This window comes from Brassica rapa, chromosome A04 (assembly GCF_000309985.2).
Source record: "Brassica rapa cultivar Chiifu-401-42 chromosome A04, CAAS_Brap_v3.01, whole genome shotgun sequence".
NCBI classification, from domain to species: Eukaryota; Viridiplantae; Streptophyta; class Magnoliopsida; order Brassicales; family Brassicaceae; genus Brassica; species Brassica rapa.
This window is the reverse complement of record NC_024798.2, coordinates 21040195-21059428: the sequence shown is the minus strand read 5'-3', so window position 1 is coordinate 21059428 and position 19234 is coordinate 21040195. Positions and strand designations below refer to the sequence as shown.

The 19234-nt window shown below is 33.7% G+C and overlaps 3 protein-coding genes across 4 annotated transcripts; all 3 read right to left on the bottom strand.

Annotated features, from left to right (window-relative positions):
* Positions 1 to 67: 67 nt before the first annotated feature.
* LOC103866196 (axial regulator YABBY 1) lies at positions 68 to 2841 on the bottom strand. Of its 2 annotated transcripts, none has more exons than XM_009144074.3 (7): positions 2433 to 2841; positions 2156 to 2317; positions 1931 to 2063; positions 1321 to 1363; positions 1158 to 1233; positions 601 to 678; positions 68 to 323 (listed from the first exon to the last, which is right to left on the bottom strand). In XM_009144074.3, the coding sequence occupies exons 1-7, from the start codon at positions 2559 to 2561 to the stop codon at positions 249 to 251; spliced, it is 696 nt and encodes a 231-aa protein (XP_009142322.1). In that variant the 5' UTR covers positions 2562 to 2841; the 3' UTR covers positions 68 to 248. The 2 variants fall into 2 exon arrangements, with proteins under 2 accessions (XP_009142322.1, XP_009142321.1); XM_009144073.3 differs by having other exon boundaries at positions 1321 to 1369; positions 2433 to 2819.
* A 6309-nt stretch (positions 2842 to 9150) lies between these two features.
* LOC103866197 (Golgi SNAP receptor complex member 1-2) lies at positions 9151 to 11428 on the bottom strand. Its single transcript, XM_009144075.3, has 6 exons — positions 11154 to 11428; positions 10818 to 11005; positions 9940 to 10029; positions 9781 to 9852; positions 9529 to 9658; positions 9151 to 9443 (listed from the first exon to the last, which is right to left on the bottom strand). The coding sequence occupies exons 1-6, from the start codon at positions 11284 to 11286 to the stop codon at positions 9346 to 9348; spliced, it is 711 nt and encodes a 236-aa protein (XP_009142323.1). The 5' UTR covers positions 11287 to 11428; the 3' UTR covers positions 9151 to 9345.
* A 515-nt stretch (positions 11429 to 11943) lies between these two features.
* Positions 11944 to 17511, bottom strand: LOC103866198 (probable pectinesterase/pectinesterase inhibitor 17). Its single transcript, XM_009144076.2, has 2 exons — positions 14778 to 17511; positions 11944 to 14195 (listed from the first exon to the last, which is right to left on the bottom strand). The coding sequence occupies exons 1-2, from the start codon at positions 15622 to 15624 to the stop codon at positions 13510 to 13512; spliced, it is 1533 nt and encodes a 510-aa protein (XP_009142324.1). The 5' UTR covers positions 15625 to 17511; the 3' UTR covers positions 11944 to 13509.
* Between the last annotated feature and the right edge of the window lie 1723 nt (positions 17512 to 19234).

Sequence of the window (19234 nt, the reverse complement as noted above, 5' to 3'; positions counted from 1 at the left end):
ACTTAGTTTTAAAATTCTGCTTAGAGTGAAAAAAAATCGTGCTAAGTTAATTAACCATAAAATTACATATCAAAATTAACATAATAAACCTCATTAATTAGCAAGATTTTGATTACATCAACAGAAGAAGACGCAAGCATATATAACATATATAAGTTCAAGAAAGATAAAGAAACCCTACTTTTGGGCAACATAAACCCTACAAACTGCATTTCGAAGTCTCAAATACTTATCGATTAAATATATCTTTAATAAGGAATCACACCAACATTAGCAGCAGGAGCGTAGAACCCTTCTTTCATCCCCATGTTGTCTTCACCCTCCTATACACCAAATTTTAAGATATGATCAAAAATCAACTCAAATTCTTTATGTTATTTTTGTGACGGACAAATAAATTGTATGCATTAAAAACAAAACAGATACGATTGTGGAGATATTCGTAACGTTTTAAGAAAATTGTAACATTCATTTAAAGATATAAGGTATATGTCGACAGATTTTTTTTTTTTAATAAGTATGTGAATTTTCATTAATGAATCATTACATGAGATACATTTGATTTTGATGTAAGGTATATGTCGACAGATTAGGGTTTACCTGTTGGGGCATGTTGGTTTTCTTCACGGGTTGATTGTCTGGCGCGAGCCCGAAGTGGATGTGGGGGAAGTGGGCCCACTGCATTACACATAAACAACATACGTACACGACACATATCAACTTGTGTTATAACCGGACAAAACTCTTTACTCCTAATCTCAGCTATAGCTATATACTACATGTTTTTCTAAAACCTGACATCTAGGCACACAATATATGTACGCATGCGAGAGTGTATAGGCATTGGGAAATCAAACCCTAGTTTCCGCCTGCAGTCTAATTCAAAATAAGTTTTGATGTTAATATCAATGATCTTCCAGTAAAGGAAGCAACAAGAACCTGGAAATGGATTAAACCAATATGCGCCTTAACTGATAATATTCCAGACGTTGAATTGATGGTCAAGCTAGCGTTTGTAAATATTGAAACATAATTATACTTTTATCTTGTGTTTGTATTACCAATAGATTTTAGACATTTTTGGTTATTATTTAATTTAACCAATGGATATAACGAGTTTCTATGTATGTTTTGGATAAGAAATTTAAGGTTCTTACATTCTTGGCAGCAGCACTAAAAGCTTCTCGGTGGCTTATATCAGGATTACCAGCTTTGATACGTTGGATCTCCTCCCTACGAGAAAGATGTGACAATGAATTATATTAAAGTTATATATGATCAATGATGCATATAATATAATATAAACTAATTAAAACTCACTTGATGAATCGGTTATATGCGGATGGGACTCTCTGTCTTTTCTCTGGAGCTGGCAATAGCAAAATTCAATGGCAAAGACAAAGCGAAGAAACAAAAACTCAGACAGAAAGAGACAAACACTCATTAAGACTACTTTCATTGTATTTTCTCTCTCTCTCTCTCTCTCTCTCTCTCTCTCTCTCTCTCTCTCTCTCTCTCTCTCTCTCTCTCTCTCTCTAGCCCATCATCACTTCATCATTTCTAAAAGGCAAGCTCATCTTCTAACATCTTACATAGATTCTTTCTCTCTAGCTAGATTTCCGGGGGATCCATGAATCTATCTCTCTTTTTATTTTTACTCTTACAAACGCTAAAGTCATCCAAGATATATAGACAATCATCACATGCTAAAGGTCATTAATGAATGGTAATGAAATACAGAAAACCCATCTCTTAAGTATCTTTCTATGGGTAACTCAGAATCGCTATGGTTTGAAACAAGATCCAGTGACAGCAATGTTACAAAAGCTATGCATGTCTTAGTGGTGATTCATATAATTACTACCAAATTTTAAATATGTAAATCACTTTACAAACGAAAGAGAAATGAGAGGAAACTATTGTCTCTTACGGCGGTTGACGGGTGGTGCCTTAGGAATCTCATGTTGTTGATGAAGATCCATGAAAGATGGAATGTCATTCATATTAGGATGTTGATTCATCATCATCATATTCATGTTTGATGGTGCATCTTTCAGCTCCTCCTTCAATAATAATTAATATCTTTGAGGCTTGATATAGACTATTAGACATCATATTTATAAGAATAATTGTTAATTCAAATAATATTAGTTACCAGAATATTTTGGGGAGTGAAGTAAGAGTGAGGACCAAGCTGGAGCTGGAGCTGGTTAGAAGCTGGGAGGACAAGCGATCTCATGTTCACAGAAATAAGATTAGTACAGCAACCACATCGGACGGTTACGGTCTTGAACATGCTTGTGTAAGGAACACTGACCTATAAAACACAAGAGACACGGTGAATAACAAACCCCTAATTATACATAGATCAAGACAAGGAGAAGATTAAGAAGAGAACATGAGAAAGTAAAGAATAGTGGTTATTTATTTACCGCAAGAATGGTTTCGCAATAGTTGCATTGGACATAGCAGAGCTGTTCCGAAGGGGAGAGAGGATCAGGTGAGAGGTTCTCTGGTGAAAAAACAGCTGAGGAAGGAGAAGACATAGACGACATAGACATTTTTGTAAGAAGAAGAAAAAGGCTTTGAAGTTGGAAGCTGATCCTCTCTTTTTTGGAGTGTTTGGGGATTTGATTGATTGATGGGTATTTGACTGATCAGATGATTCTTGATAAGGAGAAAATAAAAAACCCCACCATGATCTGATCTTCTTGATTGTTGGGTTGCTGTGTATTATATACCACAAAGAAAGATATAGAGAGAGATAGGACAAGAGGAGGGAGAAGGTAAAAGAGATATTTAATGTGAGTAAAAACAACGAAGTCTCTTACTCTATAGCCTCTAGGTCGTCTTCAAAATTTACTTTGGTTAAATAAGCTAAAGTACCAAAAAATAATAAAGAGAAAATATCAATATATATAGAGTACCCTATAAAGAAACTCTCCAATATGGGTTACATACATATATATTAAGGTCTCATATTAATGAACACGATAAAACTAATGAACAGTCCGAAACAAACAATGGTTAGTGCAGATTCGAAAATCAAGCGGAATAAAATAAATAAATTTTATTGATCGGCACCTCAATAATATTTTGTCAATGGTGTGATGCAGTTGAATTTACATTGCATCGATCGCGTTTTACTTTGTCAACATTTTACACCTTTAATTAACTTGGTAAATTTTTTTTAAAAAACTTCACCTTATAATCAAAGTGTGATCTTTGATCTGTGGACCTTGACATCACTTATTACTAGACCATTTCAATGTATACGAGCAAAAAATATTATTAAATCCAAATATTCTATACATCGTAAATATATATATTCGAATTTTGGTTGAGTCTCAAGCTTACTAGAAAATGTATATATAAATCACGTCATTCTGATTAATTCCTTGTACCTTTAATGTCTATTATGAACTTGTGGTCACAAAAATACAAGATTGATGACACAAAACCGTTCGAAATCGAAAGGATGTGATCGCTTAAAGATGGACATTATTCCACCATCTGAATCATTTTCAAACCTTAACTTGCAATAAAATTTTGGGCTTGACTATCAATAGAATATCTTATTATATTATATTTTGGTTTAGTATAAAATTGGCATTTATGTATCCGTGTACTAGAAAAGTTAGAAAACCCACAACTTTGTTTATTAGTGACAAAAACTCTTTGAAAAGGTCTATTTATATACTAACTTTTTGGTTAAACGAACTTTTTGTTGTTGTCAAACAATCTATGCAATGAAATTTAAAACTTATAGCTACTCTTCAAAAATTATACATAAATAATATATATGAAAACTTAATTAAATCGCAATAAAATATTGGTAAGTTTATCACGAACAAATTATATGTATATATGTATTTCTTTTTTGTAAACAAAGCTATAAAGATTTTTACAGATTCGTTCCTCTACAAAAGGACGAATGTCTGTAATACGTGGGCACATTTTTGACATTTTAATTTGACTTTGATCAATATAGCTATGATCGCTAAATTACAAACCACTTTACCAGTATTCACAACTTAGATCTAAGGAGTAAGGTGTATAGTATGAACAAGGGAGGATTCAGGCATATATAGCAGAGGATTCACGAGCTTAGGGCTCTAGGTTTGCACGTGAACATATTATATATTCTATATGTAAGAGCATCTTCAACCTCATTTTATATTTCACTTCAAAATAAAATTTGGGATAAAAAGTGTTCTAATTGTATTTTATTTTTAATTTTATAATGGAGTAAAGAATATGTTTACTTCATAAACAAAACAATACTTTTATTTTTTTATTTTGTTTTGATTCTAAAATAAAATATGATTAGAGTAAAACTATCTTCATTATAGAATTATTCCATTTTAGAGATAAATTAGGAAAGAAAAGTTTTGCGTTCAGTTCAAAAAAAAGTTTTGCATTAGACATGCTCTAAAATATTGGGAATAAAGAGAAAAATAATTAATAAAAATAGTTTGCAATAGAATTCGCACTTCCCAATGGAGGGGGCGGCAGAGGTGGGGGGAAGAAAGGGACGTGTGCATGGGAGTGATTAAGCGTCGCCTCATTCACCCGTTGTTGTCATTCCTTAATTACCACTGCCATTTTCTCGTTTCTCTATACAATTCCTTTTTATTTATACAATAATTAAATTTATTAAATTAATAATTTTATTTTCTGCCCAATCCCTAAACAATAGTACTAAAGTGTGTTTTGTATGTATGTAGAGAGAAACATGATGCTCCATTTTTATTGATTGTGTTATCATTAGCTTTTAGTCAATTATATGATTGGTTTTAGTCATTTGAATATCGGGAATCATCCAAGTCTAGACTTTCTGTGAAAGCGAAAGTAAATTAGTTCTATATATGTAGTTAAAATGCACTCTCAAGTAAACCGGCCTGTTATCCCTGTTTAATTTATTCTATTACATATACAATTATCAAGATATGTATAACTTGATGTTATGAGTCTATGACACATCAAGTTATCAACCAGATCACAAGCTAATCAAGATTATAAAAAGAGAAGCAACAAATATATTGTATTGCTTCTAATGAAAGTTCTTAAAGCGGCATGTATATGTACGTATTTATAGAAACTCTATATTGGTGAAAGCCACAAGCAAAACTCCACACGTAATTAATTTCAAACGTAAATTTGATTTTTTGATATATTTCATTCTCATTTCAAGCATATATGTCTAAGAAAGTATCTATGCATCTGGTTGCAAAATGATACTATTTATACATTTTTGTTTCCGGAAAATTACAAACCATTCCGTATATGTCAATGATTAAAATATTATATTATTTAGTAATTTCAAGCGTTATGGAATTGGATTGTGTAATGTAACTAATCATGTTAAATTGCGTAAGTAAAAAAAAACTGGCAAAATGTTATCCGATCATTCATAATATAGCTCAGTTTAAGATATATAGCTCACAACTGCAACTGGCCATGTATAAAACATGCGACAATTAAAGCTCTTGTTTATATTTTACTACATCTAGTACGATTTTTATCTGGGAACTAAACAATGTGAAAAATCGATCCAGTATAGATAGATGATTGTTACTTAAAAGGTCTATATTTGTTAAGGCAGGCTATTACTTTTGCCTGATTAGATGTAATGAAGGAAATGTTGAGTTGGTCTGATCATACTTTCCTAGAAACGTATATAATGTTAGGGTTAGCCCACACTTTTGTCGCAATTTGGGCGATGGGAATGCAGAGATAGTATCATAGTACACACATGACATGCATGCATATATAATATGTGCATAATATTGGAATTCATGTATGTAATCAATGTAATATGTGCATAACATTTCCTTCCTTTTTTGAGCAACAACGTTTCCTTGTTATTTTCTTGTCTGATTGGTTTAGAAAAGCTATTGCCATAAACCCCCAATCTATTTTTACATCTAATGATAAAGTACTTACAATCTAACTGAAGCAATAATTCACTCTCACCACATCATGAACATATACACACGATATAAGTACATAATAACTACAAATGCATGTTTAATTTTAGAAATAATTCTGTCAGGTTTTCTTTTCGAAAAAAATTAACCTGTCTATGAGACTACTATCAATTTGTTGATATCAATCAATTAAATTGAATTTGATCGTTCGATTGTAGTATACATAGTAGGTTGTGTAACCTCGTCTCCTTTGCAAAATAATAGTATATTTATGCTTACTTGTTATAATACTGAATTTATTTTCACAAACATCCAAATTGCAAAGGTGTAAACTGAACCCCACATGTTTGAACCTAAACACTGATGTCAACTGTTTAAATGTAAACCAACCTCATTTTCCTTGAGATCAATGGATTAGATACTAATCAAGAATTCGGTGCAAAGCCCAACACTATATCTGACTATATAAGGATTAAAAAATATCGTTTTTTTATACCATTGTCGTTTTTTAGTTTTCGTAACATCAAAATTATCGTCACCAACTAAAAACGTGTTACTTGATAGTACACTTCGTTTTCATAAACGAGTATATACCTATTTAGTAATTTTAAATACATGCATGTATCCAATCTTCATGATATATTATGGAAGGACGCGCATCAATTAAAATACAGCTGAGACTGGGTTGACTAATTATAAAACTACAACAAAAATGTGCCTATGCTTACTACTTAGTACTTACCAGTGATGAGTAGAAATGGGCTGTTGCGCAGAGGAGAGAATAATAATGGCTTTTCAAAGTATAGTATTTAAATTAAATATTCCTATATACGCACATTCCTATACACATACATAAATATGTGTGAATAAAGCATTTACTTATTCTGTGCTTCAAAAAGGTATCAGATATGAAGACTATAGGGTTTCTCCAGTTCTATTTTTATCGTCTTTTTATACAAAACTACGATTCTGAAAATCTAGATTTAAGTATTGTTTCAAAAAAAAATATATATATGCATGGTTTTGTAAGATTCCACTTTGTATTTAGTTCTTATATAATTGGACTGAGTACAACTATAGAGTAACTATTTCTCGGATATCAAGGAGAGCTAGCGACAGTGTGGGTAAAACAAAAATTACGAATGGATTCAAATTCTAAAATTGAGTAAGAGATAACGATGTTTACATTTGAATGCCTCATGTTGCATCTTACCATATATTAATTATCAGATCGTGTTATCATGATTGATGTATAAATGGCTAGTTTAATCTATTCGATATGTGGTCTTGATGGGTATAAAATTATGCTGTCAAAAAGCTTGTTTTTCATTAGATGAAATGTGATAGGACTTAATAAAGAAAAGGTTAATCTTGTGCGTGCCCTTTTTACTGCATCGAGTAAGAAAGTTAAATTAAAGAAGAGTACGGAGTGGAGAGCTAGATAGGGAATAGGTAGTAGGGTCACAGGGTAGCTAGTGTCATATAGGCTAATAGGCATAGCATGTTTATGGACCGTCCAGGCTCCTCGGCTCCGACCCTATGGTCCGTCTCTTTGTCTTTATATCGCAGGCTTCTCTCTGCCACGTGCACTCTTTTCTCCCCTCACAGTTCTTTCTTTAGGGCACAACAACATGCCAAACTGAGCAAATCTAAAGCCTTCTCTCTCTTTAATAGTAGAGTATATATCACTAATTGATAGATATAATAATGTTGTTAACACTTTAGTTATTACATAATCATTGAAGCATAAGTTTCCTAAAGGACCTAAACCATTTCTTGATGCTTAATTAGTCACATCAATCCATCCTATATTTTAGCGAAAATGCCTACATATAATCAGTCGACTAGAGGCGGCGAACATATACACAAACTACTATGCTTCTCTCTCTCTATTTTTTTTTGTTTGAATGTTGGATAAACGATTATTTATGAAAGCACCTCGTTAACCATTGGAGAATCTTATTAACATTTACTACTATCGTTTAACTAACACGGCCACTAAGTTCTTTATTAGTATATTTTTCTTCTGTGTACTATATGTACGTGTTTACATGTCTAAATGTTCGGTTAAGTCCATTAAAATTATACTATTACTTTTAAAATCATACTATGTCATTTGCAAAAGCGTGAAACGTAAATGCGAAATGTAAACGAAAAATGCACCACTAAGGTTTTGCGTTTGCAGATGAATCTAAAAATAACAATTATAACAAGTAAATCAAAAGTTAGAATTACAATTAGCGCACATATCTTGTATGTAACAACAATTAAACATGTAAGAAGAACAGGTTTATGATTTGATTTGTTCTTCTTAATCCCCTGATCCGTGAGTTATCGAATATAGGTGATGGGTACTATATACTATCGACACGACACCATCTTATCTTCACAAAGTTATAATGATTTTTTCACTTTTAACCAAGAAGAGAAACCGAACCTCTTCTGATTCTTTTAAGTGTCTTATTGTCTTAAAGTTCGTAAGAAACGGTCTCCCATTGGGAAGCGTAGAATCTAACAAGCTTTTGTTTTTAAAAAAGCTTCTGATTCCTAGTCCTACGTCCAGTAATAAAAAGCCAAAAGCTAAATTACAATCTCACTCATAAACAATATTCAGACCACAATTAGTATTAGTAAACGAAGCATGTGTGGGAGCAACTCTAGTTACTTTCCTCGTTTAACCTACCTATATTGTCTACGAGACTACATCTACAAATATAAATCGATTATATACTTGGATCGAATTAGAGATGTTACAATCCACTAACCCGATTTTATCAAAATTACTTTTGATATTTACATTTTTTAAGGTACACACAACCACTTTTTAGGGTTGAAAGCTAATCTAATCCGCAAGAAGTCGAGATGAGGGCTCTTGACCACCACAATATCTCTAAACCGGTATAAACCGATTGATGAAAACTTGTTGAAACTATATGTAGTACAGGGGAGCAAAATAAATACAAGGACTGGATCATGATCAGAGAAGTGTGTCCCCACTCGTTAATAAAGAGAGAGCCCTTTAGATTTTATAACCTGAGCGGGTGTAAATGTAATACGAAGTATCAATTTATGAGTTGGGTTACTTTTTTCGTACTAGTGTGTTGTGGTCGAGAGGATAGGTACTAACAAAAATATCTAACAAAAGAACAGAGCATAGTGTTTATTGGACCACATTGTCTGTAGTAGGGCCGAAAAAAAAACAAGTACCTTACCTGACTGATGTCATAAGGATGTTGATCATTGATGTTGTGAAAAATGTGTTTTGGAATTTTAAGCTTTTTATGATTAAGAATGTAACATTACTACAAAGTACAAACACAACTCAACAAAACGGCAAAATACAAAAAAAAAAAAACTTGGAAAAATCGGATAGAGGATCGTCTTAATGGGCTTTTAGGTATATGAACATTACTGTTTATTTCGAGACCCAGTAGATGATTATAAACAAGGTACAAGCAGCGATGACAGCTGAGAGGATAAGTGTGTCCCGAGATCGTCTTCTTCTAATTGAACCTATAAATGGAGAAGACAAAGTTGCTTAAGGATAATTTAACTAGATTAGTTGAGAATATCATATAGAGAGGTTGAATAGAGATACCAAGTAAGCCACGAATCACTGGGAACTTATCTCCGAGATTTTTCACTTTCCCTTGAACATCTGAAAACAGAGAGCGTTGAGAGCCAAGAACTGCTCTTGTCGCTTGAGCTTGGCCAATGACTTCATCAATCTGCAGCCAAATTGATTCTTGAATGATTAGTATATTCTCCATAAGGACCATAACATCATCATTAGATAATTTAAGTTACATTTTACAATTACAAAAAGCCATGGTTGCAGAAAGAATCTTACATGGGATATACTTCCATGGATTGAAGCTCTCTCCCTTAACACTTGCACACCTGGTGACATACTACCAGAAGCCTGAAGAAGCGACCCAATCAAAAGGTGACCATAGAAGAATGTCTATCTACTCATTCTCTAAACTAGGAGGCTATAGGATTCTTATACCTTATATTCACTTATGTCATCCCTGACAGAACTCAAGAGCTCAGCATGTTCCCTCATCGAGCTTATGTTTCCTTTTATCCTTCGAAACTCCTATAAATTTACATTACAAAATACATTACAGGCGAGAAGAAAGGTCACATGATTCATATTAATGCAGACGCATAAGTATCACTAAACGAAACCCACACAAGTGCAAAAGGTTATGACTTTCACCACTTTAATCACGTATGCATGATATGAAAACAATGGGTTACAGTATCATGTTTCCCTATGTGGCACTATGTTTCAGGCAACAACTTCGCAATATACTCCAAATTTATAGGGATGCAAATTTAGATTAGAATAATCAATAAACTCCAAAGTTTGTTGTTTCCTTTTATCCTTCAAAACTCCTATAAAATTTACATTGGAAAGTACATTACAGGCGAGAAGATAGGTCCTATAACACGCATAACTTCAGATTACTACAGATGCATAAGCATATCACTAAACGAAACCCACACTAGTGCAAAAGGTTATTCCTTTTTACCAACAAATGGGACTGCAAATAGCACTTAACCACGGATGCATGACACGAAAACAAAGTGTTAACAGTAATAATGTTTCCCTATATGGCACTATGTTCTACACATCAACTTTGCAATATACTCCAAGTGGCATTGAGATAGGAATATGATCAAATGCACACACATAACTTCATATCACTGCATAAATATCACTAAACAAAACCCACACTAGTGCAAAAATCAAAAGGGTATGCCTTTCAACAAACAAAAAAATGAGACTAATGAAGCATCTAATATTTAATCACAGATGCATTATACTAAAACAATGTGGTACAGTTTCCATGATTCAAATGCATAAAGTTTCTCCAAAACCTGAGTGTATTCATGAAGAATGTCTCTATGCCTAGCAAGCTTTTGAGTAACAGAGGTTGTAGGTGCAGCAGAGGCAGCACATCTACTCATGGAATCATTAATATCCAACAGCTTCTCAAGCGAAGATTGTATCTCAATCTCCATAGACTTCCATGATCCTCCAGGAGATCCACCATCAACACCATAACCTAATACACAAAACGAAGCAAACTAGAATCATAACGTGATTCTTGAAAAACCTGAAACCTAACGTTAGGGATTACACTATACGATCCGTTCTACATCACACAGATATGACAAACACAAGCATTGTGATCAGTGAAGAAGGTAACGAACCGCCTTGATTGAACCTGGCGCCGAGCTTGGCGTAGGAGGAGAGCTTGACGTCGAGATCGCCTTCGATTTTGCGAGCTTCTCTACGGAGCTCCTCCCAGCCGGATTCCTGCAGATCCAGGCTCGATTCTGCCATCTCCGATCTTCGTCGGTTTTAGATCCGATCACCTTCTTCTTCTTCTTCTTCTTCTTCTTCTTCTCTGTTGTTCTCAGATTAACTTAGTGAGACTGGGAGACTCTAAGGGAGAAGGAAGGATCCGAACTCGAAGTTGGAGTATCCGGACCCGTTGAAGTCACGAATTTACTATCCTAGTCGAATGATGCTGACAGTGGGCTTGGGCTTTATTCTCTTTTGGTTTTTTACTTGGGCTTTATTTCTCTTTCAGTCTTTAGTCTTGGGAAAACTGATGGTCAAATTCTTTATTTCCAACCCAAAGTTATTTATTTACTCACCCAGTAGTCTTAGATCATTTGACTTTTTTTTTGTTAAAGTTACTGCGCACTTTTGCTTTGTTTTTTTTTTTAATTTCCAATGTCATGACTCAAGAGTAACAAAAGTCTTTATCCCCTTTAAACGCCCAATTTTTGTAATCTTGGTACAAAATAACAAATCGATTTAAATTTTTACATGTATTGATATGGACATGTAAAATAAGAATTTGCAGTTGTGTGCATTGATTTTGACACACAGAGATTCATATAGATATGTTGTTGTCAGTCTTTTTCTTCATGTTTTCCTTCAGGAGATTCATCTACTCTTATATCTCTAATCGTTCTTTTTTTTTTTTTTTGGTAACAATGTTAAGATTTATTACCCTTTTCAAATTTGAAACAGAACTACAAAGGAAACTAGAAACAGAAGATGCAAGAATTGAAACTAAACACCAACTCAATCTAAAGCTACACAAGGCCAAAACTACAAGCGCAACAACAATACCAAAGGCTACACCAAACTCAGCACAAAACACTTGCCGCAAAATTTAGAACCACAGTTAACCCGAGAACTGAACCCGGTAGATTTGGCGATACCCGGTGATCAGTTCTTAATGATTGGCTCCTCAAGAACAGCTCGTGAAAGGCCTTCTTATCGGCAGCCACCATGGACAAAGAGCAACACTCGAGCAAAGCGCACCCGCAAAGACAGTAGAAAAGCTTTATTTGGAGAGAAAGACCACCAGAGACGCCACGAACACCACCGAACCTGCAATGAAGAAGACAGAACCAAGCTAGCACCGCTTTGAGTCGAAAACGGTCAGGAACAAGCCCTAGATCCAGCCCTGAAACTAGCCGGAAACAACACGTGCTGCCACCGGGAAAGAAGAACCATGGTTGACAAGACCGACGATGCTCATCCCCACACGCGCCCGCGGCGGAGAACCCGCAACAGGTCAACCCACACAGAACCGACAGCTCTCCGATGAGTCCTTCAGGAACCGCCTCACAGATCTAAGCGTGTACGCCATCGGACCCCAACAACGGCACGGACCAAGAAAGGCGGTACCCCCGAGGAGAAGGAGGAGACGAGGAGACGAGGAAGGAGGGAACCCGCTTCCGTCAAACTAGATCTGACACCAGATCTAAGCTTCAGCCGCCACAGAACTCAACCCAAGGAATCGCTAACCAGAGCCCCATCACCTAGCCTCGCTGCTACTCCAAGGCAGAGAACGCCAGATCTACACCGCGGTGGCGAAAGCCTCAGAACAGGACAGCAAAGAAGCCAGGAAGATGAGGGAGATGAGCGACGAGAGAAGAAGGAAAAGAAAAAAAAAGGGGGGGGAGGTGACCGACGGCGTCGGGAGCAAACCGCCGGCCACCAAAACTCAGTCACGATAAGATCTACTTTGCAGTGAGAGAAAGAGAGAGAGAGAAAAAGCCGCAGCTCGAAATTCTCTAATCGTTCTTTTTGGTGTTTAGATGGAGGGATGTCCACTAAAGACTGGCTATTATGGATCTATCCAGTACATAAAAACTAACCAGATGATGTGACTTTTTATTTTTAGTATTATACACACATGGCCAAATGGGCAGCAGTATTGTGAATCTCATACGATCACTAGGACATTCCGACACCAGAGTCTTGGTAAGTATATGTATAACTGATATATAGTAGCTTTGAAGATTCCTTAATTTATAATCATGTAATTTACAATTTACCAAAAAAATAATAATCATGTAATAAAGTATTTTAGAAATGCAAATACAATATAATTGAAGAAAAAACAAAATTATGGAACTACTATATAATTATACGGGAGTTTCCAATCTTACTAAACAATATTTATTCTCTGTAATAGACCAATCAATTGCGTATATATACAATTTGCATCATATAATATTTGAATTAATCAGATATATTTCTTTAAAGACCAGAAGTAAACGGCACGTATGAGGGAATCCAAGAGCTACCAGCAATGAAACTATCAACAGTAAACTGCAAAGCCTCAGTGGCAGAACGAATGACCCGGAATCCAGGCCATGTGACCCGACTTGAAGTCGAAGCACCCGGACCCGTATTATGAAACTCACCGTAAAACAAAGTTGTCAAACCGAAGTTACCGTTCCACTCAAGCCATCCACGTGGATCAATCAGACTATCAAGAGAAGTCTTCATAAACACCGTCCTAGAATATTGTCTCCATGGTCGACCCAAATAAGTTTTGGTGGATCCTAAAACGGGTCGGAGATCCGAAGCTGCGGTGACACGAGAGTTGTGAATAATAATACCAGTGTTTTGATCCTGATAGGATCTTCCTTGGGCAGTGATTGTGTTGGTGCGACCAGGTGGACGACGTGCAAAAATGTTGCAGTTTTGGAAAATAGCGGCTGCGTTTCCGAATATAAAATCTACTGTTCCGTATACATTGCAGTCACTGTAAAATTGGCGGTTAGAGTGAACGTATAGTGTGTCTTGGTAACCTTCGAAACTGCATTGGTAGAAAACGGATAGATCCGATCCGGATCTTAGAGCTACTGCTTGTCCATTGTTCGCTCCCGCTGTGTTTCTAAACGTTATTCCACGTGCTATAAACCCGTCTCCGACAGCCGCTGCAATTATGTAAGAAAAATGTAGCAAATAATTACTACTTTTAACTGTACCAGTTGAATTATTATTTAATTTGTTATACTATCATAACATGTATGGCATGCTAGTAAATTTAACAAACTAGAAGAAAAATGAAAAGGAAGAGACAAAATCATTTCACTTTATTTTTAGTTTAATCATCAAATCTGTGAAATGAAAAATTGTTTTCCATTTTTATTGAAATAATATAAAATAAATCAAACATAAATGCAAAAGACAGTTATACAAATAAAATTTTCAATTCCTATAGATTATGTCATTTCGTGGATTATCTGTCAAAACATATAATTTGTTTATTTACTTCACGCTAATGACATTGTAAATTATTGTGTAGTAATAATAGAGGATTGCGTATGCTTTTGAATACCAACGAGAAGCAACGACAGCATCTAAAAGCTTGAATCTGTATAACATATAGGACGCGTATACTTGTTGTTCATGCACGTAACAATTGGCAAACTAAACAGTAAAGCCTATATATATATCTCATGAAAATAAATAAAATATTATTTATCTTTTTGTTTTTGTTTTGTAACCATACGTACCGACAGTAGCTGACTTAAACGTGGTCGATCCTCCTCTAACACTTCTGCTTCCGGTGATAATCGTTCTCCCTTTACCATCACCTCTCAACATGACATTATCTTTTTGTATCTCGAGATTCTCACTGTAAACGCCTTGCTTCACATATATCACGAACCTACCACTCCCCGAAGCAGCGTTGATCGCTTCTTTAATCGTTCTGAAATTACCAGACCCATCTTTAGCCACAACCACGTTATCTCTAGGTGTTGAGTTTTGCAAAAGCTTCCGGTCACCGGGTTTGACCCACGAAGGGAACCCGTCTTTCTCCGGTGGGGTGTAGTTGAAAGGAACTTTGTTAATGGCAAGTGTATTGCATATAAGATCTGAGACGTTGTTTGACATCAAAGGAAGGATAAAATCGGTAACACCTAGCTCTAAGAACCCGGCTTTACAAGTGTCGAGATTGGTTAGAGCCGTGCTGAGCCATGTTTGAGAGTCGGTTTTAGAGCACTTCGTGTCTGGGTCCATCGTCTTGTTGATTTTAGAGACGGTGAAGTCGTAGAGCTTGAGACAATCTTCCCATGCAGCTTTTTCACGTGTGTCGCGGCACTTCGGTCCTAGTGTGGATGCGTGGGATTTGGCGAGGATGGCTCGGTCTAGAGCTAGTTTCATTGAGATTTTGAGGAACTCGGACAAAGATTTTATTGGTTTTTGGTCGGAGTTGTGGGTTAAGAAATACTCGCATGGTTTGGGGTTTGGAGTTTTGCTGCACCACGCTTTCACGTGTTTTGAGTTATACCCGGAAACGGTCGATGCCAAGAATATGCATAGGAACACAAATGTCAGAAGATAAACTCGAAAAGCCATTATAAGGCCAAACGTTTTGAAAACCGTGAGGTTTGTGTTTGAAGGTATTGGAAGATGAGATTGGTTTCTTGAATTGATGTGTTTATATAGATGTGTTGGTGGCTTTATGCTTTTTATTTAACAAATAATGTAATTTCATATATTTTTGTACCAAGTACCAACCAATGGACTGGTAATAGTCATGCCGTCATATATTCTTTATGCTGAGATAATTTATCTATCTTGTTTGGGCTATAATTTTTGACGTGTATATAATAATAATAATTTTTGTTGATAAGTATATAATAAACTGTAATTTGAGTAGTTGAATAATTATTTAAAATTAATTTTAGTCGGAAAAAATTAACTAGTCAGTCCACAATCGAATTTTATACGTATCATTTTCAATATGATGTAATATTTGAGTAGTTGACACAATCGACGGGTATATGCATTCCGAATGGGAATTTCTTAACAAGTTATTATATTAAATGTAGAAAAAATGGAAGAGAGAAAACGAAGGGGATTTGTTTTTTTTTTTTTTGTCTTTTTTCTCTCTCTCGAAGGGGATTTGTTATATGAAAAACCATCTATCGTTTGTTTAAAAATTATTGGTTTTATTTTTATAATTTAAAATTAAACTAAATTAAAAGAAATATTTTACTTATAAGATCAATTAAGAAATTCGTCCATTAAAATGCTCTAACAGATAAAAAAAATTATATGCTGGCAGAGACAGTTTGTAATCGCCATCTTCAAAGGCTAATCAACCGTGGACGCGCGTCAACTTCGAAGTTTCACTGCTTTCTTTCAACAAGTATACGACTCATTTAGCCAGCCATTTACACAATTCTTTTTAAACATCAAATAAATAATATTTTTTAAAATAAATAAATAAAATTGACCAAAAAAACATCAAATCAAAATAATTTGTTTGTTTTAAGTATTCTACTAGATTTTGACCCGCGCTTTCAAAGCGCGGGATTATTTTCGAAACATTCCAAATTTATTTGATATAAATTTGTATTTTAATTGTATCTACACTTAGATATTACAAATGAAACATTATATTCAATGTTTTGAAACCTAACTCGATCCGACCCGCAGTTAAATTGCCAAATTCGGTGGTTCATATGTAATTCATTTTAGTTTTCAAAAAAAAACTGTTATTTAAAAATTCTATAAAACCCGTAACAACCGCTAAAACCCGAGATCTGGTTATCGGTTGAACTGATAGATGACTCAATATGTAATCAAGTTTGATTTAATATTATATTTAGAGTATTGTAATATATATTCATGAACGTTCAGATGAATAGAGAATATATTATGAAATTGATATTCTAATTTTAATACAATTTTAGTCCAACTAAAATTCCATCTTGTTAATGGATTAATATTTGAGTGGATGCATCAATAATATGTATACGTCTATTACAAATTAATGATTTACGTTTGCAACAAAATACAATTGTTTATTTAGTTAGTTTGCTTTTGTTATTCACATATTATTAGATACTTTTTGATGTTTTGTCTATGGCTTATTTTAAATTTAAAATTTAATTTCATTATTCGCATTAGAAATGTAAATATTTATTATTTTAATTTTGATATATATTTTTAATATATTTAGTTCTTAATTTTTTTATAATTTATATATATAATTTTATTTTTAAACAATTAAAATATTGACTCTTACTCTCTGGCTTCGATTTATGTTAATGTAATGTTTTATGATATATTTGTGTTAATATATTTGTTCAATTAGTATATATTTGATATATATATTTTATGTCTGTTTGAGTAATCCATAAAAAATATATTCATAAAACTATCAATAGTAACATGTTTCATCATATAATTACTGTTAATATTTATTTTATAATATGTATTTATATATATTTTAGTACTCTACTATAAGAATTATATTTTTATGTATTTGGTGAGGGTTTTGAACAATTTTTTTTTTTTTGCATTTGGATTAATATATAGTTGTATATATACGAATGAATATATATATATATAATTATTTATTACATTAATAACTAAAACATAATTGATTAGTTATTTGAATTTTGAATTAATATAAATTAAATTCATTAGTTTAAAAAATAATAGATTAGTTAGTTAGTTCCTTAATTTTAGGTATAATGTATATTTAACAATTAAATTAGATATGAGTAGAATAATAGAAAATGTAATTAAATATAATTGTCCAACCTAGACTATTTGTAAGTAGATAAAAATTGCTTCTGTTTTAATAGTATTGATAATGGATGACAACAAAATAAAGAAGAATATAACGGTGAAAAGAAAATGTATGAATTGTATTTTCTTGAAAAATCTGTTTAATCATATTACGTGTTCATGTTGTATCCTGGTAAGATATATACAAATGGATCGGCAAACTTCTTGTATTTTGTGTGTACATAATCACTTAGTCAGATGCACCACAAGCAAGATTCATCATAAAGTTTCTCTAGTTAAATATTAATATTTTATAATGTTCATACTGATCAAAACTAAAAAGAAAACTTCTGGACCAGGATTGGTTCAACTTTTTTTTTTTTGAAGATAAGGATTGGTTCAACTTAGTTTGTAACGATCAAGCATGCAACAAGTCGACAACATATATGGTCACAGTTTCTGCTTCCCACGCTCATAAATTATGAAATTATTAGGTAGAAGTAGAACTAAACCACGAAATTTCTGGACTGGTGAAAATCTTACATATGTCAAACTAATTATATACTTAAGCTGCTAAGAAAAAAAATATTGATTTAACGTAGTATATTTCTTTGTTGAAAATTAAAACAAATTGAGAGGACGTAGTACTCTAGCGATTGCAGGTCAGTCTGAAATCTGAAAGCAAAGTATATTAAAGGTTTTATTCCAATTTTATTTTTTTTGGTAAACATGTTAAGATAGCTATCCAAAATATGATTATTAAGTGGTTGAATAATTGGTTTACATGCATGCAACGCACAGCTATATATATTTCTCCTACTAAAAAAATCTTCATACGTCAACATTTAAAAGATGAAATGAATAAGGACTGAAAACTATCTAACGTAATACAATCTATGTATTTTTAATTAGGTTTAGTGATCAAGACTTTGGACACAATATGATCAAATTATGCGTAGCTAAGGCCTAAGCTAAGGTTTCCATATACATAATAGACTGTGGTCGGCTATAGCCTGCCAAAGAAGTAAGCGTCAACGTCTAAATAGAAAATATACATTTACAAAATCACTTGCACAAAACATAACTTTGTTTATTTTCATTCCTTATAATGCTCACTTAATTAGACTTTTATAAAATTCTGATTTGATATAAGAATCCAAAAACAGAATTGATTGCGCAAATTACATTTAAGGTTTACTTGCATTATTCAAATTACACTTTTATATATAAAAAAATACACTTTTGTAGGTTTGTTGAAAGGTTAACTTTAGTATCATCCAAGCTCTGGATTCTTGAAACGTTGCCGATCAAAACAAGTATCTGCGTCCCACGTAACATCGACGTAACATCGACGGAAGAAACAATTTACTTACATACCTGGTCCGCTCTTATTGCTTGGCTTGACACTAGAGACACAACAAGCCCTCTCACACTTAGACGCCTT

Bases quoted from the DNA above. Each gene is read 5' to 3' on its own strand.
- LOC103866198 (XM_009144076.2), bottom strand. From the start codon at position 15,624: ATGGCTTTTCGAGTTTATCTTCTGACATTTGTGTTCCTATGCATATTC. The intron at 14,196-14,777 runs GTACGTATGGTT...ACATAATTGCAG, and splicing joins GTTTAAGTCAGCTACTGTCG to CGGCTGTCGGAGACGGGTTT.
- LOC103866196 (XM_009144073.3), bottom strand. From the start codon at position 2,561: ATGTCTATGTCGTCTATGTCTTCTCCTTCCTCAGCTGTTTTTTCACCA. The intron at 2,318-2,432 runs GTAAATAAATAA...TGTGTTTTATAG, and splicing joins ATTGCGAAACCATTCTTGCG to GTCAGTGTTCCTTACACAAG. The intron at 1,370-1,930 runs GTAAGAGACAAT...TGCTATTGCCAG, and splicing joins GGCACCACCCGTCAACCGCC to CTCCAGAGAAAAGACAGAGA.
- LOC103866197 (XM_009144075.3), bottom strand. From the start codon at position 11,286: ATGGCAGAATCGAGCCTGGATCTGCAGGAATCCGGCTGGGAGGAGCTC. The intron at 9,659-9,780 runs GTAAGATTCTTT...ATTTGGCTGCAG, and splicing joins TCCATGGAAGTATATCCCAT to ATTGATGAAGTCATTGGCCA. The intron at 9,444-9,528 runs GTATCTCTATTC...CTCCATTTATAG, and splicing joins AGTGATTCGTGGCTTACTTG to GTTCAATTAGAAGAAGACGA.